We start from the raw sequence: 20857 nt of genomic DNA on the forward strand, positions 1-20857 counted from the left end.
TACACAGATGGGCTGGCAAGATGGTTCCTTGAGCAAAGGTGCTTGAAGCTAAGTCTGGTGACATAAGTTCCATCCCTGGAACCCACATGGTGGAAAAAGAGAACTGACTGCCACAAGCTGGCTAAGTACACACATGTACACACACACACACACACACACACACACACACACACCTCACCCACCTCACCCACAACACATATCACATCCCCCATACAATACATATCCCCTACACTAGATGAACAAATGTAAAATAGTAATATATATATATATATATATATATATATATTTAATTTATTATATTCATTAAAGACTGCATAAGGGCTGGAGAAATGTCTCAGCAGTTAAGAGCACTGACTGTTCTTCCAGAGGTCCTGAGTTCAATTCCCAGCAACCACATGGTGGCTCACAGCCATCTGTAATGGGATCCGATGCCCTCCTCTGGTATATCTGAAGACAGCTACAGTGTACTCATATACATGAAATGAATAAATAAATCTTTAAAGGCTGCATAAAGAAGGGCTGGAGACCCCTCGATGACAGGATGCCTGCCTGAGGTCCGTGGTTAGCAACTGAGAAATCACACAGGAAAGCTCTCGGCCAGAGAGTGGACTTGATATATTTGGTGTTGTTTCTGAGATAGGGTCTTGTGTAGCACTGGGTGGTCCGGAACTCTGTCTGTAAACCAGGCTGGCCTTGAACCTGCTGTGATATCTTGCCTCTGCCTCCCAAGTTTTTGGCAGCATTATCTCAGGCTAAAAATTTCTTGAACCGGGCTGGTGAGATGGCTCAGTGGGTAAGAGCACCTGACTACTCTTCTGAAGGTCCTGAGTTCAAATCCCAGCAACCACATGGTGGCTCATAACCATCTGTAACAAGATCTGACGCCCTCTTCTGGAGTGTCTGAAGACAGCTTACAGTGTACTTACATATAATAAATAAATAAATCTTAAAAAAAATTTCTTGAGCCATTAATATGTCAATATGACTTCTGAACTTCCAAAACTTCTGATAAACTATAATTCAACAATTTCTCCACAGTTGGATATATTTTGATATGACTATCAAAATATTTCCAAATTGTTTGCAGACTGACCTACAGCGTTTAGTCTATTGTCAACAACAGAAAAAGTGCCACTTACTAATCAAAAAGCTCCATTATTCCCCTCTGTGAACTGAAACAAGCTGTGCCTTATCTCTGATTTTATAGTGAGGTTTCCTTGTTCTCTACCCTCTCTTTTCACCATGACTTCCAGGTTGGTCCGGGACTCAGAGAGGTCTTCCTGCCTCTGTCACCTGAGCCACCACCCAGAGCTGCTTTCTTAGTTTCCCTCCCCCTGCTTTGTGGTTCTAGCTAGCTTTGAATAGCCTGAACGTAGCTCAGAATAATCTTGAACTCTTTTTACTTATTTTGTGTGTGTTGTTAAGTCAATGCTGTGGTGAGAGTATGGAAGTCAGAGGAAAACTGTGTGGAGTTGGTTCTCTCTTTTACCATGTGTGTCCAGGGCATGGAGCTCAGTCCCCAGGCCTGGAGGAAGGCATCTCTCTCTACCTACTGATGGCCTGCTTTTTAACTTCTTAAGATGGAGTTCAAAATTGTTTCATATGAATAATTTATGAGAGAAAGGAAACCAATGCAAAACTCTGGTCCCCTCTCCCCTCTGTCTGTCTGTCTGTCTGTCTCTGTATATTGGGGAGGTTTGCAGGAGGCCAGAGGGCAACATCAGCTGTTTTCGTCTATTGTTAACTTATTGTATTTATTTAAAAAAATTAAAGATTAGGTTAGAGAGATGGGTTAAGAGCATTGGCTGCTCCTCCAGAGAGGGGATCAGGGTTTAATCCTCAGCACCCACATGGCAGGTCACAACTATTTGTAATCTCCAGCTCCAGGGGATTCAACATTCTCATACATTCCCATAAAATTAAAAAAAAATCCTAAACCTTTAAAAAAATAGATTGATTTGTGTGTGGTGTGTGTGTGTGTTTGAGTCTCTGTGTGTGCCATATGTGTACAAGTGCCTTCAGGGTCCAATTTTCCAATTTTTTTACCTGTAGCTGAAGTTACAGGTAGTTGTGAGCTGCATAAAGTATGTGCTGGGAATTGAAGCCAGGTCCTTTACACACTGAGAAGGTGCACCATCTCTCCAGCCCTGCCTCAAACTCACAGAGATCTACCTGTCTATGCTAGGATTAAGGCCTGTGCCACCATCACCTTGCTATAATTTTTTTAATTATTATTTTTTTGTTTTTCGAGACAGGGTTCTCTGTGTAGCCCTGACTGTTCTGGAACTCACTCTGTAGACCAGGCTGGTCTCAAACTAAAAAATCTGCCTGCCTCTGCCTCCCAAGTGCTGGGATTAAAGGTATGTGCCGGGGGCTGGTGAGATGGCTCAGAGGTTAAGAGTGCTGACTGCTCTTCCAGAGGTCCTGAGTTCAAATCCCAGCAACCACATGGTGGCTCACAACCATCTGTAACGAAATCTGATGCTCTCTTCTGGAGTCTCTGAAGACAGCTACAGTGTACTTACATATAATAAATAAATATTTTAAAAAAGAAAAAGGTGTGTGCCACCACTGGCCAGCAATTTTTTTAAAAATACTTATTTATACTTATTATGGTGAGGCCCAGTTAAAGGCGATTTACAAGGCAGGTTGTGGTGGTACACAACTTTAATCCTAGTACTTGGGAGGCAAAGGCAGGAGGAGCTCTGAGTTCAACATCAGCTTGTTCTAACAGAGTGAGTTCCAGGACAGCTAGGGCTACACTGAGAAACTCTGTCTCCCCCCATCCCCCAAAAGGTGGTTTACAAATGAAAAAATTACATAATACAATAGATCTACAGTGTGCTCTCTCTTTTTCTCATATTTGTTTTTTTTTTTTTTTCAAGGATCTTACTCTAAGCCGGGCGTGGTGGTGCACGCCTTTAATCCCAGCACTTGGGAGGCAGAGGCAGGTGGATTTCTGAGTTCGAGGTCAGTCTGGTCTACAGACTGAGTTCCAGGACAGCCAGGGCTATACAGAGAAACCCTGTCTCAAAAAAACAAAACAAAAAAAACCAAAAAAAAGTGTTTTAAAAAAAAAAGGATCTTGGGCTGGTTAGATGGCTCAGTGGTTAAGAACACCGACTGCTCTTCCAAAGGTCCTGAGTTCAAATCCCAGCAACCACATGGTGGCTCACAACCATCCATAACAAAAATCTGATGCCTTCTCCTGGAGTGTCTGAAGACAGCTACAGTGTACACACATATAATAAATAAATAAATAAATATTTAAAAAAAAAAAAAGGATCTTACTCTAACCTAGGCTGGGTAGAACTCACTTTAAGGTCTAAGCTGGGCTTGAACTCATGGCAGGCTTCCTACTTCAGCCTCCTACTGAGCCATCACATCTGACTTATTCTTGTTTTGATTGATATGAGATAGGACTGTCCAATACTGACTGCAGGACCTTCACATGGCTGAGTAAAATCCAATCCCTATTTTTTTCCTTGCATCCAGGAGGAAGGCAATCTTCAGACAAGCGACAGTCTAGAGGAGGCCTGCTTGCCTGCCTGTCCCCAGCCTGCTTCTTGCCATGTCTCCACACTGTTCTGTGGGCCAGCGAGGCTTTCTTTTCTTTTTTCTTTTCTTTTTCTTTTTTTTCTTTTTTCTTCTTTGAGGCTTTCTTTTCTTTCTCTCTTTTTCTTTCTTCTTTCTTTCTTTTTCTTTTTCTTTCTTTCTTTCTTTCTTTCTTTCTTTCTTTCTTTCTTTCTTTTTTTTTTTTTTTTTAGACAGGGTTTCTCTGTGTAGCCTTGGCTGTCCTGGAATTTACTTTTTAGACCAGGCTGGCCTCGAACTCAGAAATCCGCCTGCCTCTGCTTCCCAAGTCAGCAAGGGTTTCTAAGATAAGGACAAAGTCTATCTTTTCTCCAATGCCCCATCTCAGGATACAGCTAAAGTGGCTTCACAGAGCAGGCTCTCAGTCAAGCTTGGCCCTTTTTGTTCTTATCCACTTGGTAAACTCCCAGTAGAAATGTCATTTCCTAACCCATCCTAACCGACTCATTGCAAAATGAATTACCCAATCTCTGTGCCCCGAGAGTCCCTGGAATTGGAATTACAGTTGGTTGTTTGCCCACATACGGGTACTAGGAATTGAACCTGTGTTTTCTCTAGATCAGTTGTCTCTCCAACCCCCTTGAATTTCGTTTTGTCCTTGAACTGACAAAAAGTGTACATGCCTTTAAATGCTTTCAATCATTCCCTTTAACCAAGAAGCATTTTGTAGTTCCACAGACTTAGACTTTAAAGATCAGAAGGTCTGACCCTGAACTGCCTCGAACTCATTCTCCTTCTTAGTCTAGCCGCCCACTGCTCTCATAAGATCCAACTCCCCTCCACCTCTGCCTAGCTCAGGGACTGTACTCAGGGTCATGCACAGGCTAAGCGATCGCTCTATCATTAAGCTACATTCCTCAGATTTCTTTACAAGATGATGATGGGGGGAAAACCAGGACGACTGTAATTCCAGAATGCACAGGGCTAAGGCAAATAGGACCAAGGATTCGAGATCAACTGAGCTGCACTGAGAGGTCAAATTAAAAAAAAAAAAAGGGGGGGGGGACGGGAATTGTCGGTTTGAAGTCTCCTAAATTGTATACATATGTGTTAGTGTTGAACCAGACTAGGGCCATGGGGTTCAGACTAAAGCTCATCTTACAGGTTAAACGTCACAATCTATAAACCTTGTTAAGGTCTAAAGAGCAGCAAACCAAGGCATTTCTAAGTGAAAAACGAGACTGATCAATGTGCTGTCAGGAGAGAATGTGGAGGACCAGAGCGACGCTGCGTTTGACTCAGTTGATAGGTCAGGGCAAGCGAAAGCATGTCCTCCCCAGTGAAAGTGGGGCCCAGCCGCGGGGCCGGTCGGAAGGATTTCGGTTCCCACACCCAGAGACTCCAGGCCTTGACTACACAGTTCCGCTCTCAGGCGCAGGGCCCTGGCACCGCCCCTAGCGGGAGGCCGGGTCGTACCATTCTGCCTCCAGAGGGGTGGAGGTCTGTGGAAGGCGAGCCCCGGGCGGCGGACGAGAGCCATTGGCCGCAAAGAGAAAGCGCGTGCGAGAGTCTGAGTGCGCAGCGAGGTCCTTTTATCCTCTGTCTTCCTGGGCTCTCCGTATCCCCGGGAAGGGGTGGGGCCCTGGGCGTGTCGCCCCCCCTCGCGATGCTCCACTTGGTACGTCCGCGTGGCGCGTAGGCGGCAGGCGTACTTAAGGAGGGCGCGGGAGGCGGGGCCGCTCAGTCCTCGCGGCGTCGCTTCGCGGTCGTCTGGAACCCCGTTGCTTGGCGGCCTGCGCTGCGCGCGTGCGCGGACATGGCTTCAAACGGTATGTGGGAGCGCGAGGCGGCGACGGCGCGTCCCTGGGAGGCCTCGTTCCCTCGCAGCCAGGCTTTCGGCTTTCGGCTGGGCCTGCGGTGGCGGGCGAGTGTGGGCTCCCGCACCTCTGGCGGGAAGCGGCGGGCGGAGGGAAGGGGAGGGCGGTGTCGCCATTTTGTTTGGCTCCCCTGGCGCCTTTGGCGCGGAGACCGTGGGCTTTCTCTCCTGGCCCGGCCGCTTGGGTCGAGTGTTGAGAGGGACGCTGCCCGGCGACGTGGGGTGACGGGGTGAGGGAGCTCTGGGTCTCCGCAGCCTTGCCCCACCCCCTCCCTCCCTTCCCGGCCTCGCTTTGTCGCAGTGCTGCATCCGGGCACTTGGTCCGCGCACGCGCTCCTCTGGCCCCTCCCCCTTCTCGCCGCGGCCCTCCCCCCCCCCCGCCCGCCCTCCAGGAGTCGGTCCGGGTTTTTTGTCGCGAGACCCTCGCCGGAAGGCATCTGGCCTGCTACTGGCCTCGCCCTGCTCACTGGGTCCCTTGGGAAGGGGCGGGGCCTCCTCTTCCCGCCTCCGTGGCTGCCCGGCGGGAGCGGAAGCTCACGGCTGGCTCGCGGGTCCGTGGGATTGGGAGGACTGCAGGGGGATGACCAACGGAGTCGGGGACCCCGGCCTGAATTTCCCACTTCAGAGTTGAGTTTTCCTGAGGCAGGAAGTCAGAGGAGTCGCTCTCCGAGGCCACACCCTCTCGCTGTCAGTTTTGCTCCAGTGCGGGGGCAGAGCTTGGGTTTCCTGCAGGGAGCTGCTGAGCTACAGCTACTCAAGATTTTTTAAAGTGCTCTCTGCTTTGGGTGCGCATGGTAGGCGGGAATTCAGTTATTTGGAGCCACACGTCGGGAGCCTTGAGCACCGTGCCATTCTTCTAGCTGCTTCCTTGGGCTTGAACTCAACTGTGTAATAGTGCTGACTGTCAAAGTTAATCTTGACATCCGGTGATACCACCTTTCTTGTTGAGCTGCTGTGAAGATACAAAATGTGGTGTGTGTGGCAGGCCTTGGAAAGACCGAGTCGAGGGTTTTTAATCGTCAGGGCTGATCTGTATTTTGAGGTGTTTTTTGTTTGTTTGTCTTTTGGTTTTTTTTTTTTAAAGATTGAGCCAGGTTTGGTGGCACACCTTTAATTTCAGGACTAAGAGGTAGAAGTAGGCAGATCTATGTGAGTTTGAGGTGGTCTACATATTGAATTCTGGGATAGGTATATAATCGAGACTTCTGTCTCAGAAAAACGAAAAAGGCAAAAAGGACATGATGTTGGACATCTTTAATCCCAGCATTTGGGAGGCAGAGGCAGATGGAGCTTTGTATGTATTAAATTCTAGGCCATCCTGGTCTACAGAGCGAGTTCTGGAACAATTGGGGCTATGGAGAGAAACCCTGCCTCAAGAATATAAATATAGAGCCAGTCCATCCACAGAACTCTTCGTGGCTGTGATGCTCAGTGATAGCTTGCTTAGGGTGACCCAAGCAAGCCCTGGGCTCTACCCAGAACAAAAGACTTCTTGGTGTCTAGAAATTTGTGCTTTCCTTGTTTTTTGTAATAAAACTTGACTATTTTCATTTTGTGTTACTCATAACTGGTGTCTCATGAGGCTAACTTACGCCTGTTTTTGCAATGACATTTTTTGTAGATTTGTTTCATCTGGAGTGCCTAGTATAAAAGTTGAAGAATTTATTTCTATTCCATTCTTAACTAAAATTGACCTTTTTCTTTCCTTTCTTTTACAGACTATACCCAACAAGCAACTCAAAGGTGAGTATACTGTTCCTGGTCTGGAGCTACAAGACAGCAAGGGTGATTAATCTAACTTGAGTTTTATGTATTTCTGTATGCTTTTCTTATTCTTTCAGTTGAAGATTACTGGTCTGTTTTCTTCTAGCTATGGGGCCTATCCTACCCAGCCTGGGCAGGGCTACTCCCAACAGAGCAATCAGCCCTATGGCCAGCAGAGTTACAGTGGTTACGGCCAGTCAGCTGACACTTCAGGATACGGCCAGAGCAGCTATGGTTCTTCTTACGGACAGACCCAAAACAGTGAGTTTCTTAGTAGAACACAAATTCATTTCTTTATAAATGTTAACTTTTCTTAAACCTGAACAATACTGAAATTCCCACATTTTCCCTAAAATTTTGTCGTCAGTCTTTTCAAACAAAAATACTGGTTTGTAATTGATTCTATTTTGGACTATTTATTTTCTCCCTGCTTACTATTTTTATGAAAAAGCAAGTTTGCTAAAGAGAACCAGTTTAGGATGTTGGATAGGAAGGAAGGAAATGGTCTGCTTGGAAATTTTTGAAGTTGGGCTGACACTTGTGATTCATAGAGGTGGTGCCATTTTTACTTCACAAGGGCAAAACATTTTTCTGTTCATATGAGCACATTAAAAATGTAGGTAGGGCCAGGAGTGGTGGCGCGCACACACACACAACACACACACACCTTTAATCCCAGCACTCCGGGAGGCAGAGGCAGGGGGATCTCTTGAATCTTGAGTTGGAGACTAGCCTGGAACAAAGTGAGTTCCAGGACAGCCAGGACTACACAGAAACTCTGTCTTAAAAACAAAAACAGATTAAAATGCAGTTTGTAGGAATCTTTTGTGTGGCACAGGTGCCTAGATTTAGGGTAGATAGAATGGAATTGAACCTTTATTAAAAGTGATATTAGTGAAATTGGAAGATGTGGAATGCTGCTGTAATTTCAGTACCTGGGATGTGGAGGTGGAGGATGTCAAGGTCTTGTTCATTGAGGACTGGTTCTCAACCTTCCATTACATGGAATTAGCTATAACCCTTTAATACAATTCCTCATGTTGTGTGACCCCCAACTATAAGATTATTTTCCTTGCTACTTTATATACTGTTAATGGTATCAGATATGTTCAAAGAAAGAGGTCTCTCCTGACAGGTTGAGAACCGCTAATTTAGAAGTTGAGGCAGCTTGAATTCTGTGAGACCTGTCATAAAGGATTGGGTAGGTGGGTGCAGAGATGACCTAGCAGCTGAGACTGGCCAGATACTTGCCTACATATTTGAGGATGGCCTTGAGCCTTCTGATTTTCCTGCCTCCGAGCGTTGGGAGCAAAAGCATGTGTCACAGTACTTGGCCTGTTGAAGATCAAATGAACTTGTATGTATGCTAAATAAACATGGTCAGCTGAAATAACATCTCTAGCTCACTCCCCTTTTGCTTGAGATAGTTTCTTGATTTTGAGAATCACCATGAAACATTGGGCTAGGTTTGTTTCAAGATGAAAAAATTTTTAAAAATCAGGAAGTGTATTTTTTTCCCCTAAGCTAATTCTTGCCCTGTCTCCCTCTTTTCTCATTATATAGCTGTGTTTGACCTGAACTGGATATGTAGACCAGTTTGGCCTCACACTGAACAGAGATCTGCTTCTGTCTCCCAAATGCTAGGATTAAAAATGAGCACTACATACTTGGGCTCTTTTTTTCTTAATTGTACTTACAACTTTTCTTTGTAGCAGGCTATGGAACTCAGTCAGCTCCCCAGGGATATGGTTCCACTGGAGGCTATGGCAGCAGTCAAAGTTCCCAATCTTCTTATGGGCAGCAGTCCTCCTACCCTGGCTATGGCCAGCAGCCAGCTCCTAGCAGCACCTCAGGAAGGTAAGGTGGTATAGGAGAGGGGAAAAGCCAGAAAGTGTTGATGAGCTGCTGGGTCTCAGATGGGTAATGAGAGGGAATGGACTAAAAGTAAAGCACTTCGACATTTTACAAATCATAATTGTGGTTTTCATTGTTTTCCATTTAGTTATGGTGGCAGTTCTCAGAGCAGCAGCTATGGGCAACCCCAGAGTGGGGGTTATGGTCAACAGTCTGGCTATGGTGGACAGCAACAAAGCTACGGACAACAACAAAGCTCCTATAACCCACCTCAGGGTTATGGACAACAGAACCAGTACAACAGCAGCAGTGGAGGTGGTGGAGGGGGTGGTGGAGGTGAGAAAGTAGCTTTAGTTCTATCTTCTCCAAATTTGCCCATATCCTAAAATAGTGGCTTTCTTGTTTACTAGGTTTCTAATGTTTACTGTCCTTTTAGTGGTACCATTGACCCTTTCCATGATACTTCACATCCCTTCACTTTGGTTGCTGAGAACTGAAACAAGAAATTTGTGTGTGCTAAGCATACATGTCTACTAAGCACCCCTCCTCCATTAAAAAGCATTCTTTTGTTTACCTTACAGGCAACTATGGCCAAGATCAGTCCTCTATGAGTGGCGGCGGTGGCGGTGGTGGTTATGGCAATCAGGACCAGAGTGGTGGCGGCGGTGGTGGCTACGGGGGAGGCCAGCAGGATCGTGGGGGCCGTGGCAGGGGCGGTGGAGGTGGTTACAACCGAAGCAGTGGTGGCTATGAACCCAGAGGCCGTGGAGGTGGCCGAGGAGGCAGAGGCGGCATGGGGTAGGTGTCTCATGAGCCAGGGAGTACCTTCAGTGGGGAATGTTGCATGGATTTCCCTTGAAGTCAATCCCTAGTGCATGGTTAGTATTGTTCTCTGGGCATTATGTAAGGGGTTCAGTTTGTGGCCAATAGTGTTTCTTTGTATATTCATTCATTCCTATTATGTTCTTGTGAGAACTTCGGAGCCAAAAATCTCATTTGTAGCTCTGAGTAGAGATTTGGGTATTGGTGTATTTATTTCCAAAGAAAAAGAATATACACAGATACATATGGATTGAAGTCATTGTTATCTCAGGCAAGAAACTTGGGAGTAAAGACTTGTTTGCAGGGGAAACCTGTTCTATTCCTGGGAAATATTAGGGAAACTTGTTCTGTGTATTCCCACGTGGCTTCCAAGGGAGTTGGTAATGGCTAACTTGACCTCAGCCTCTAGGAATTGGCTATTTACTCATCTATATTCTGTAGTTACTTGAATCACGAGCCTGATTTGCACTAATTTGACTATGATTCTGTGTGTGACTTGGTTCATTTATGGGGTCTTCTGACGGAAGTGTGCAGACTTTCAGGGTATTCTTACAGTGGTATTCTGCTTTCTCAATCCACTGTTTACCTTTCTTGGTCAAACATCAAATCAACTTGTCCAACCGAATCTCTTCTAGTTGAAGTAAAACCTTAGATTTGATGTTAAAACAGTTTGTCAAATCTGTTGGTGACTTTGAAGGGACCTTTTATTATTTCCCTTGAAAAGGGGAAAATGTCAGTGGTATTTCTTTTTTAGAAGAAAGTAGGTTTTTTGAAGAAAGTAGGTAGTTTGTACATGGTAAGTATTCAGAGGTGGGTGGGGGCATTCTCAAAACCATGCAAAACTATGAAAGACTCTTGTTGTGTGCGTGTGTTTAATGCAAAACTTTAAAAAGAAAAAACAACTGTTATGTGACTGTTAACTTGCTCTGCATTTTATGTGCCACAGGTATGAAAGGTGACATTGCAAAATACTCCGCTCTTCTCACAGTGTAGAAGGGGTGACCCCGGGGGTGAAGGGTGATTTAAAAACAGCTCAGTAGTTAGGCTAGGGCTTAGCTGAGTTTGTCTTGCTCTAAGGGGACATTGCCTTTGGTTATGACTTTTTATGGAATGGGGTTGGGTCTGCTTGCTGCTTTCAAAGCAAAAACCACAAAACAAAACAATGAAAAAAATCACGTGTTCAGGGCTATCTCAGGGCCTGGTGTGAAATGTCTTATGGGAAATTTGGGGTAGATCTTTTAAACCAACTGCTGGGTTGTCCACCACTTGCTACAAGAGGAAAAAACATCTACGTCAGAAGAACAACCAAGGAAATGAGCTTTTTTTTTTTCTCCAGAGGATATAGATAACAACTTTTTAAAGTAAAATCCTTAACTGTGTCTGAGGAATTGCACACGTGTGTGTGATAAGCTCAAAGGTCAGACAAGGGTGGTCAGGAAGGTATATTTTAGTAGTCACTTGAATCTTCCCAAAACAACAACCTATGTTTGGGGAATATTAAAACAAAACCCAAAAAAACAAAACAAAACAAAACAAAACAAAAACCCAAAAAACCTTTTGTAGCCGTTGGAAGCTTCATGTCCTTTCTTCTAACTTGTCTTCTCCAGCGGAAGTGACCGTGGTGGCTTCAATAAATTTGGTGGTAAGTGAACAGAGTTTCCAAAATTCCCAACTCCCAGCAATGCTTTGTCTGATTGTTCATTTGCAGATGTCTTAGCGTGTTAAGTGTCAAAGGTTTCTAAAGTGTCTGTAGCCACCTCCAGAAGGGGTGGGGTAGAATGCCTGCTGCCAGATGTGTGCTAACCTGGAGGCCAGCAGGGATAAGCTCTTGGCAGTCTGTTATGTTACTAAATTGGTTTTACACAAGTTAATAGTATTATTTAGTAGGCCTCTTGGTGGGTGTTGCCACATCTAGCACTTAGTGACCACACCATCATGGGCAACTGGGGAATGTTCTGGAACATGTGGTGCCAACTTGGCTTTAGGATCCTTTTGCTCAGTCTGTCCAAGGTGTGCGTGCGTGCGTGCGTGCGTGCGTGTGTGTATATGTATACACAACCTCCCAAATGTTTTAATTTAGGGAGAGGGACATGAAATAGTGCCCTGCCCTGAGGATGGTAAAGTTGGTGTATATATATTTATATTAAATAGTGATGTCAATGCAATTCTACATATGTACTCAGACAAATATATAGGAACTAGATCCGGGAAGGAAGGTGTGGACTACAAGAAAGATCTTGAGTGTGTTGCTCATGGGAAATAACCAGGTTTTAAACAGCACAAACTTGAATTCATGGAAAAAAATGGCAAATTTGAGAAGTCTCCTAGTAAGCTGGAACTTTTCTGGTTTGTTTAACAAAATGGTTTCTTGATTTGTCTAAACACTTAAAGCCAAAGGCTTGGGTTCATGACTTAGGTGTCATTGTGTACAGGTACAATATTTTTATATGGTGAATTTAGATAAACATTGGTTAAAGATGGTGTCTGGAAAAAAATAGGCTGTATTATGAAAATATTTCTGGTCTGTTCCCTGGGACATGCTTTTAAAATACAATAGTAGCTACTATGTACGTTTCTTATTTTCATGTTGCTTTGGGGAAACAACATGGTTAAGAATGGTTTTCAAGATGAAATTAAAAATTGTTCTACAAGGGTTGTCTTTGGTGTAAAAGTTTGGAGAAACTGGATGGATGCACTTCACATTGCTGGTGTTGAGCTTCTTATGCTTCTCTTGTGAGAGAATAGGGCCAAGTTATGTATGAGTTGGTTGGTTAATTTAAAAGAATTACTAATGCCCCTACCCCCATCTGTGCTGAGGACATTTCCCAGCCCTAGCTGGGGGAAAACAGCATTTTCTTGAAGTGTGTGGCATTATCTATGGGGATCCAAAGTAACAGATCTTAAGAGGCCCTTGTCTCCGTCTAGAATTTTCTCCACTGGGAAGGCCTCAGGATAGGGTTTGGAGAGAGGCTGGAAGCAATTACCTAATACATTCCAAAAATTTGCGTTTGATGTTTATTTGTTGCCTTACCTGTCCTTTCCTATTAGCTAATGGCTCCTTTTCCTTGTTTTTGTTTTCTTTTTTTTTTTCATGTAACTAAGGTCCTCGGGATCAAGGGTCTCGTCATGATTCTGGTAAGCCCATGGTTTTTGTACAGTATTCACTTGGATTTTCTTTGAAACAAAAATAATGCAAAAGTGAAGAGTGATGGGAGGGGCTATATAAATCAAGAAACACTGGATCTGGAAGTTTAGAATTCAGTCTGGTATTGTTTCTAGTAAGTTGTGGGTCTTGCTTGAGAGTTGTTCTTTTAAAGTTGATGGTGTTTTAAGTCTGCAAATAACTAATCCAGACTTTTTTTATTTTGGTTTTTGGAGATGGTTTCTCTGTATGACTCAGAAATCCACCTGCTTCTGCCTCCCAAGTGCTGGGATTAAAGGCATGCACCACCACTGCCCGGCCAGATGTGATGCTTCACACCTTTATTCCTAGCAGGATGATCTCTTGAGTTCATATCTACAGAGCTAGTTCCACGACAGCCTGGGCTATACAGAGAAATTAAACTCAGTTTTAAAAACCAAAACAAAGAAATGCACAAATTTAAACTGTTGAATACCATTAGGTGGATAAAAAGACCAGACTGAAAGATGTGTAAGGGAACCACTTTACTAGATGTTTTTTGATGGTATCCTATTGCTGTACTACATTTGAATGGGAAATTGGTCTCATTCCTTTCTTTTGATTTTTAGTTAAAATCATCTTAATTATTTTGAGGATCTCTACATAGCTTTGGCTGTCTTGGAACTATGTAGACCAGGCTGTTTTTAGAATTCAGAGATCTGGGGCTGGAGAGATGGCTCAGCAGTCAAGAGCATTGACTGCTCTTCCAGAGGTCCTGAGTTCTAATCCCAGCAACTACACAGTGACTCACAACCATCTGTAATGGGATCTGATGCCCTCTTCTGATGTGTCTGAAGACAGCAGGCAGTATACTCACATATAGAATTAATCTTTAAAAAAAATTCAGAGATCCACTTGTCTCTGCATCCTGAGTGATGATATTAGAGGAGTGTTCCACCATGCCCTGGCATGAAAAGTTTTTTTTTTTTTTTTTTTTGTTTAACTAACGAGTCTAGAAATGAAAGTTTGGAAACTGGTTTTTATATTGGGTGTTAGTGTTTCAAAGACAGTAATGAGAGTAAATGTAAAATTTTTGAAGGAAGTAGATATTTAAATATAGATTGTTTTGGATTATCTAATAAGATACTGTGTAACTGATAAGAATCTTGAGCATTTCTCTTGAAAGCTTTAAAAGTACATATATAGCAGGCGTGGTGGTGCACACCTTTAATCCCAGCAGTCCGGAGGCAGAGGCAGGTGGATTTCTGAGTTTGAGGCCAGCCTGGTCTACAAAGTTTCAGGACAGCCAGGGCTACACAGAGAAACCCTGTCTCAAAACCAAAAAAAAAAAAAGTACATATATATGGTTGGTATACCTGGCTAACTTTTGTCTTTCCTTTTGTTCTTCAAAACTTTTATGTGTTGAACAAGCAGAACAGGATAATTCAGACAACAATACCATCTTCGTGCAAGGCCTAGGCGAGAATGTTACAATTGAATCTGTGGCTGATTACTTCAAGCAGATTGGAATTATTAAGGTACTTCCTCTTAACGGTATTACAGGCTCTTAGACTTCATGCCATTAGAAACAAGTCTTGGTGATTCTGGATAGTAAAAACAATCTTCTTGGCATTTTTTTGAGATTAGAGTATAATCCTTTTTTCAAAAATACATTTAATCTGTTTGTTCCCAGCAGAGACAGGTGATCTCTGACCTAGGTTCATGGCTAGCCTGGGCTATATGAGATCCAGAAAAGCTAAGATTTTGTAGTGCCTGTCTCAAAAGATAAAATTCAGTGGAATATTGGGATTTTAAGTATATACCTCTTAAAAGCTAGCAAACCAATGGTTGTTGCTGTCTTTATCTAGCAACATTTAGTTGTTGCTTTTTAAGAAGAAACCACAGAAAGATAACATCTGATGAAGAGCTTGCTCAAAGACTGTGTAAACCATGGCTAGATTTAAGTTACACAACAGGAAAAGTAATTGGGAAGAGGGGAGCCAAAGTTTGGAATAAGAGTTAGGGGAAAGATGGAGGTTTGGTTTCTACAGGCTCTGCATTTATAGATAGAACTTTAGATCAGGTGTGTTTACTTTGAATTTGTCCAGGTTAAAACAGTATAACAAAACAACTACATAACATTGCTATTTAGGTATTATTGTAAGTACTGTGAAGTTTTGGTGCCTTTCTGGAGATTGAGCCCTGTGAATTGTGGCAGAGAAAGTACTGTATCCACTGAGTACATCCATAGCCTATGGAAATATTAAGGGAGTACAGTGAATTGTATGTAGGCTATATGCAAGTACTAGGCCAAGACTTGCATGTGTCATGTAAAAATCGCTATTTTTTTTTGTTGTTCAGACAAACAAGAAAACTGGACAGCCTATGATTAATTTGTACACAGATAGGGAAACTGGCAAGTTGAAGGGTGAGGCAACAGTTTCATTTGATGATCCACCTTCTGCTAAAGCAGCTATCGACTGGTTTGATGGTATGTATCAAAAAGGGTGGGTGGTTGGGTTAGGGAAGCAGGTTTTGTGTGTGTGTGTGTGTATGGAAAGACAATGACTTGCAGGTATGGTTCTTTTACATGGTTCATAGGGATGGAACTTGAGTGATCAGGCTTGTCATCAAGCACTTACCTGCTGAGCCATCTTGGCGTGGTTTTATTTTTGTTTGTGTCCCATTAGTATTATATACATCTTTCCAAGAAGACAGTCTTATTAGATCTTTTGAATCTCTTAAGTGTTTTGGATCTGCAGGTCTCAGCATTTATTGTGTACATGGGTGGGCATGTACATGCCATGGCATATAAGTACAGAGGTCAGTGAGCAAACCATCAGATAAATTCCTTCTACCATGTGATTGAACATCGGTCATCAGGCTTGGTGGCACTCATGCCAAGTTATCTCCCTTTTTTGTATGGTGCTAGAGTTCTAAATCAGACCCTTCTATATTATACTGCCTCCCTCCCTAACCTCTGTCTTTTGGGATAGGGTTTCTCTGTATAGCCTTGGCTGGTCTCAAGCTAGAGATCTGCCTCTGCATCTCGAATGCTAGCATTGAAGGCATGTGCCAGCCCCAAAACCTTTATAGCTACTTGTAAAAAACAATTCTTGGCTGGGCTTGGTGGCGCACGCCTTTAATCTCAGTACTCGGGAGGCAGAGGCAGGCGGATTTCTGAGTTCAAGGCCAGAAACAGCCAGGGCTATACAGACAAACCCTGTCTTGAAAAACCAAAAAAAAAAAAAAAAAACCCAGAAAAACAATTCTCACTTTTAAAAGTTAAATTACCCCCCTAGGAGGAACAACAGTATGAGCTAACCAGTGACTTAGAGCTCCCTGGGACTAAACCACCAATCAAAGAGAAAACATGGAGAGACTCATGCCTCCAGCTGCATATGTAGCTGAGGGTGGGCTTAGTCGGTCATCAATGGGAAGAGCGGCTCTTGATCCTGTGAACTGCCCCAGTGTAGGGTTATGCCTGGTTCAGGAAGCAGGAGTGGGTGGGTTGGGGGTGAGGGTGAGGGGCTAGGGGATTTTCAGAGGGGAAACTAGGAAAGGGGACAACATTTGAAATGTAAAGAAAATATCTAAAAAAAAAAGTGAAGCTGGGCATGGTGATATGTGCCTTTAATTCCAGCCCCTGGGAGGCAGAGGCAGGTGGACCTCTGAATTTGAGGTCAGCTCAAATAGTGAGTTTCATGACAGCCAGGGCTACATAGTGAAACCCTGTCCCAAACAAATAAATAGTAAGTTTCCATAAAGGTTTTTTTTTTTTTTTTTTAAGATTTATTTATTTATTACACTGTACACTGTAGCTGTCTTCAGACACACCAGAAGAGGGAGTCATCTCGTTGCGGATGGTTGTGAGCCACGATGTGGTTGCTGGGATTTGAACTCAGGACCTTCCATAAAGGTTTTTATACATACTTCGTTTTGGTTAAATCACCCACTGTTACTTCTTTAGGTAAAGAATTCTCTGGGAATCCTATTAAAGTTTCATTTGCTACACGCCGAGCTGACTTCAATCGAGGTGGTGGAAATGGTCGTGGAGGCCGAGGGCGAGGAGGTGAGTCTTTTACATTTTTCTGGTTTTAAAGAGGTTATGGAACACAATGTAGAAGATGATGAAAATAAATTTTATGGAAGAGGTAGGCTAACCAAACTAAGGAAATGGTTAATGATTTCATCTGTACTAGGACCCATGGGCCGTGGAGGCTATGGAGGAGGTGGCAGTGGTGGTGGTGGCCGTGGAGGATTCCCCAGTGGAGGTGGTGGAGGTGGAGGACAGCAACGAGCTGGAGACTGGAAGTGTCCTAATCCGTGAGTAATTGTGCTTTTTAAAAAAGTTCTTAGCCAGGTGTGGTGGCACACGCCTTTAATCCCAGCAGAGGCAGGCGGATTTCTGAGTTCAAGGCCAGCCTGGTCTACAAAGTGAGTTCCAGGACAGCTAGGGCTACACAGAAACCCTGTCTGGAAAAAAAAAAAAAAAAAAAAAAAAAAAAAAAAAAATCCCCCCAAAACCAAAAGTTCTTGTGTGGTATTGATAATATTTTAAGAGTTCAGAAGTTTTTTTTTTTTTTTTTAAAAACTGAGTGTCAAGGTCATGTTGTCAATGGAAGATTAAGTTTATAGTTTGCCTAGGGAAGGTTAGTTTTTAGTCTTTGGACATACTATCTTTCCAAGTGCATGTCTAGAACCTTAGGAAGTACAGAACCCTATTTGTCTCTTTGTGGTCCTGGCTGTTCTAGAGCTCACCATAAAGACCCAGCTGGCCTCGAACTTAAAGTATCCACCTGTCTACCTCCTAAGTGCTGGGGTTAAAGGCCTGTACCCCAGTTGCCTGGTTTTTAATTTCCGATTGCCATGATAAGACACCATGACCAAAGCAACTTATAAAGGGATAGTGTTTACCTTGGGGCTCAGTTTCAGAGGGTGGAGTCCATGACCTTAGTGGTTGGGAGAATGGAGCTGAGCAGGCATGCACACATGGCAAGGGGGAAATAGCCAAGAACTCATCTTCAGACAGTACCTGGGCTTTTGAAGTCAGCCCCCTAGCCCACCTCCTAATCCTTACCATCTGGGAACCCAGTATTCAAACATGGGCCTAAGCCTCAAATTGCCATTCAAACCACAAATACTAGATACTAAGATAAGACCTATAAACTGAGATTTGAAGTGGGTAGATAGTGCAGGCAGCGTGGATGTGCTGGACAGAAAGATGATGTGATCATGTGTAGATCACAGTGGAGGGAGACTTGATTTCAAACATGAATTACTGAAGCTTTGTGTTGACATCTGAGCTGTGGCTAACTTAAAGTGTGGAAAGGTTGAAAGGTAGTTGTTTAGGTTTAATAATAACTTGTTTCAGTTCTTGGTGAGAAACTAGCTTTTGAAGTCTTGTTAATTCAATTGTACCTCTTACAAATTGCCTTTCATTTCTTTAGTACATGTGAGAACATGAACTTCTCTTGGAGAAATGAATGCAACCAGTGTAAGGCACCTAAGCCAGATGGCCCAGGAGGGGGACCAGGAGGCTCGCATATGGGTAAGAAGGGAGCAGAGCTGGAATTGAGAGGTCCAGAAAGAGTCCCACACTTGAGATTTGCAAAGGTCATGGGGGGGAAGGTAGAAGAATTGAAGATGATAACATGACTTTCTTTTTTCTAGGGGGAAACTATGGAGATGATCGACGAGGCAGAGGAGGATATGACCGGGGCGGCTACCGGGGCCGAGGCGGGGACCGTGGGGGCTTCAGAGGGGGCCGGGGTGGTGGGGACAGAGGCGGTTTTGGCCCTGGCAAGATGGACTCCAGGTGAGTAAGTCAAAACAAAAGTCAAGAAAATGGGTCAGAGGTTATGAGGAAATAAGGTTTCCCTGGGAAAGGACAGCTTATCTGGTTACATTTTTGGGAAGGAAGAGGAGTTCAGAACCCAGTCTTTGAGGCTATTTTGCTTTAAAGTCATTTGTTGCAGAGACTTGAAGGGTGTGCATGGGGTTGGGTAGTTCGGTAACACTAAATCTAACATAACTTTTTCTTTCAGGGGCGAACACAGACAGGATCGCAGGGAGAGGCCATATTAGCCTGCCTCTTGAAGTTCTGGAACTCTTCCTGTACCCAGTGTTACCCTTGTTATTTTGTAAACTTACAATTCAGGATCGCTCATGGATATTTTTTTGGGGGGTGGGGCGGTGTGTGTATGTGTGTGTGTGTGTCAGACTACCCTAATTGTAACCATATCTCTGGTTCCCATTAAAAACCATCATTTTAGTTAAATTCTGGTTCCCCCAGTTTACTTTCTGAAGGACGGGTCCATGTTATTAATGTGGGGGCAGTATTATCCCCCAGAAATTGTCTTGCACAGCAAGAATTGGAATAATTTATTCCTACCTAGCAGGAAGTAAGATAAAAGTAATTTTTTTTCTTTCCTGATACGCCGCCGCCTGAAACTCTGCAGCACTCCTCACTGGCTAGTTGGCCTTTATTTGGCCCAGCCCGACCTGACTCAGTGAAGGGCTGAGAGGAGTAGCAGAGTAACCTGGAGGCCAGCAGAAGTGGAGCCTACTGCAGCAGCAGAAGCTGTGGAAGCAACCTCCCCTCCCTGTCGTCCACACTGGCTTCCTTTCGCTGGAACTCTCACACCAGGCCGGGCCAGCTCCATGGAAAGCCTATGGCACACAGGCCCACGACAGTAGAAAGATGAATCCTGTTTTCTTTTCTTTTCTTTTTCTTTTTTTTTTTTTTTGAGACAGGGTTTCTCTGTATAGCTCTGGCTGTCCTGGTACTCACTTGGTAGACCAGGCTGGCCTCGAACTCAGAAATCCGCCTGCCTCTGCCTCCTGAGTGCTGGGATTAAAGGCGTGCGCCACCACGCCTGGTGACTGCAGTTCTTTTTTTTTTTTTTTTTTTTGAGACAGGGTTTCTCTGTATAGCTCTGGCTGTCCTGGTACTCACTTGGTAGACCAGGCTGGCCTCGAACTCAGAAATCCGCCTGCCTCTGCCTCCCGAGTGCTGGGATTAAAGGCCTGCGCCACCAGGCCCGGCTCGTGACTGCAGTTCTTTTAAGGGAAGTTTAACGATAAAGGGGAACTGGTGAAGCCAGTGAGTGGTGTTGCCTTTTCCCTTGGTGTGTTTAATAACAACCCATATTTAGCAACGTAGGATGAATATTCAAATTTAGTGTGTTGAACTGAAAACATTGGTAATCCCAGCAATGGGGAGGCAGGACTTGCAGCTTGATTGAGCTAAATAGTAATACCCTGTCCCAAAGCTAACAAACCCAAAGCAGTTGGGCATGGTTATGGATTTCTATATTTCTGGTACTTGGGTGTGGAGGTAGGAGGATCAGAAGTTCAAGGCCAACGTGGACTGCAATCCTGCAACCCCCCTCCAAAAAGGCGAATTTCCCCAAATAGGCAAGCATCATGTCTCAGAATGTGCCACAAATAGTAAACCGAAACATGTTATTTTTGTATCATGCTTTTATTTTTTTTTCCATTTTTTTTGAGATAGGGTTTTTCTTTGTAGACCAGGCTGACCTTGAACAGAGGTCTGTTTGCTTCTGCATCCATAGTATTGTGATTAAAGGTGTGTACCACCGACCCCCAGCTGTAACATGGTTTAAAAGAAGTCTCACTTTTCTCTGATTAAAGATGAGGTGCATTATCACATCCAACCAATTGCATGGTTCTTTAGCATGAACTTGCTATTTATAGGTGATGCTGTCACAAAGAACAGTCACAGTTAAAACTGCCTAGAGCAAGGATGTGTTTTGTGCTGTGTGTACTAAGATTACAGTCTTCATAATGTTGGACAAGAGCTGACCATTGATTTATACCTCCACTAAAGGTTTTTTTTTTAAGATTTATTTTAGTTATATGAG

The 20857-nt window shown here is 43.8% G+C and overlaps 1 protein-coding gene across 2 annotated transcripts; it reads left to right on the plus strand.

The window, feature by feature from the left end:
• Positions 1 to 5270: 5270 nt before the first annotated feature.
• On the plus strand, positions 5271 to 19251 carry Fus (FUS RNA binding protein). 2 transcript variants are annotated; one of them, XM_021196566.1, is made up of 15 exons: positions 5271 to 5363; positions 7129 to 7153; positions 7281 to 7435; positions 8887 to 9031; positions 9177 to 9364; positions 9610 to 9826; positions 11458 to 11492; positions 12953 to 12985; positions 14406 to 14509; positions 15333 to 15462; positions 16942 to 17043; positions 17174 to 17297; positions 18422 to 18522; positions 18645 to 18789; positions 19019 to 19251. In XM_021196566.1, exons 1-15 carry the CDS (start codon positions 5351 to 5353, stop codon positions 19056 to 19058), a joined length of 1557 nt encoding a protein of 518 aa, XP_021052225.1. In that variant the 5' UTR covers positions 5271 to 5350; the 3' UTR covers positions 19059 to 19251. The 2 variants fall into 2 exon arrangements, with proteins under 2 accessions (XP_021052225.1, XP_021052233.1); XM_021196574.1 differs by having other exon boundaries at positions 8890 to 9031.
• The last annotated feature ends 1606 nt before the right edge of the window (positions 19252 to 20857 follow it).

The sequence above is a fragment of the Mus pahari genome, chromosome 1, assembly GCF_900095145.1.
Source record: "Mus pahari chromosome 1, PAHARI_EIJ_v1.1, whole genome shotgun sequence".
In the NCBI taxonomy this organism is placed as follows: Eukaryota; Metazoa; Chordata; class Mammalia; order Rodentia; family Muridae; genus Mus; species Mus pahari.

Bases quoted from the DNA above. Each gene is read 5' to 3' on its own strand.
- Fus (XM_021196566.1), top strand. The intron at 9,032-9,176 runs GTAAGGTGGTAT...TTTTCCATTTAG, and splicing joins CCTAGCAGCACCTCAGGAAG to TTATGGTGGCAGTTCTCAGA. The intron at 12,986-14,405 runs GTAAGCCCATGG...TTGAACAAGCAG, and splicing joins AGGGTCTCGTCATGATTCTG to AACAGGATAATTCAGACAAC.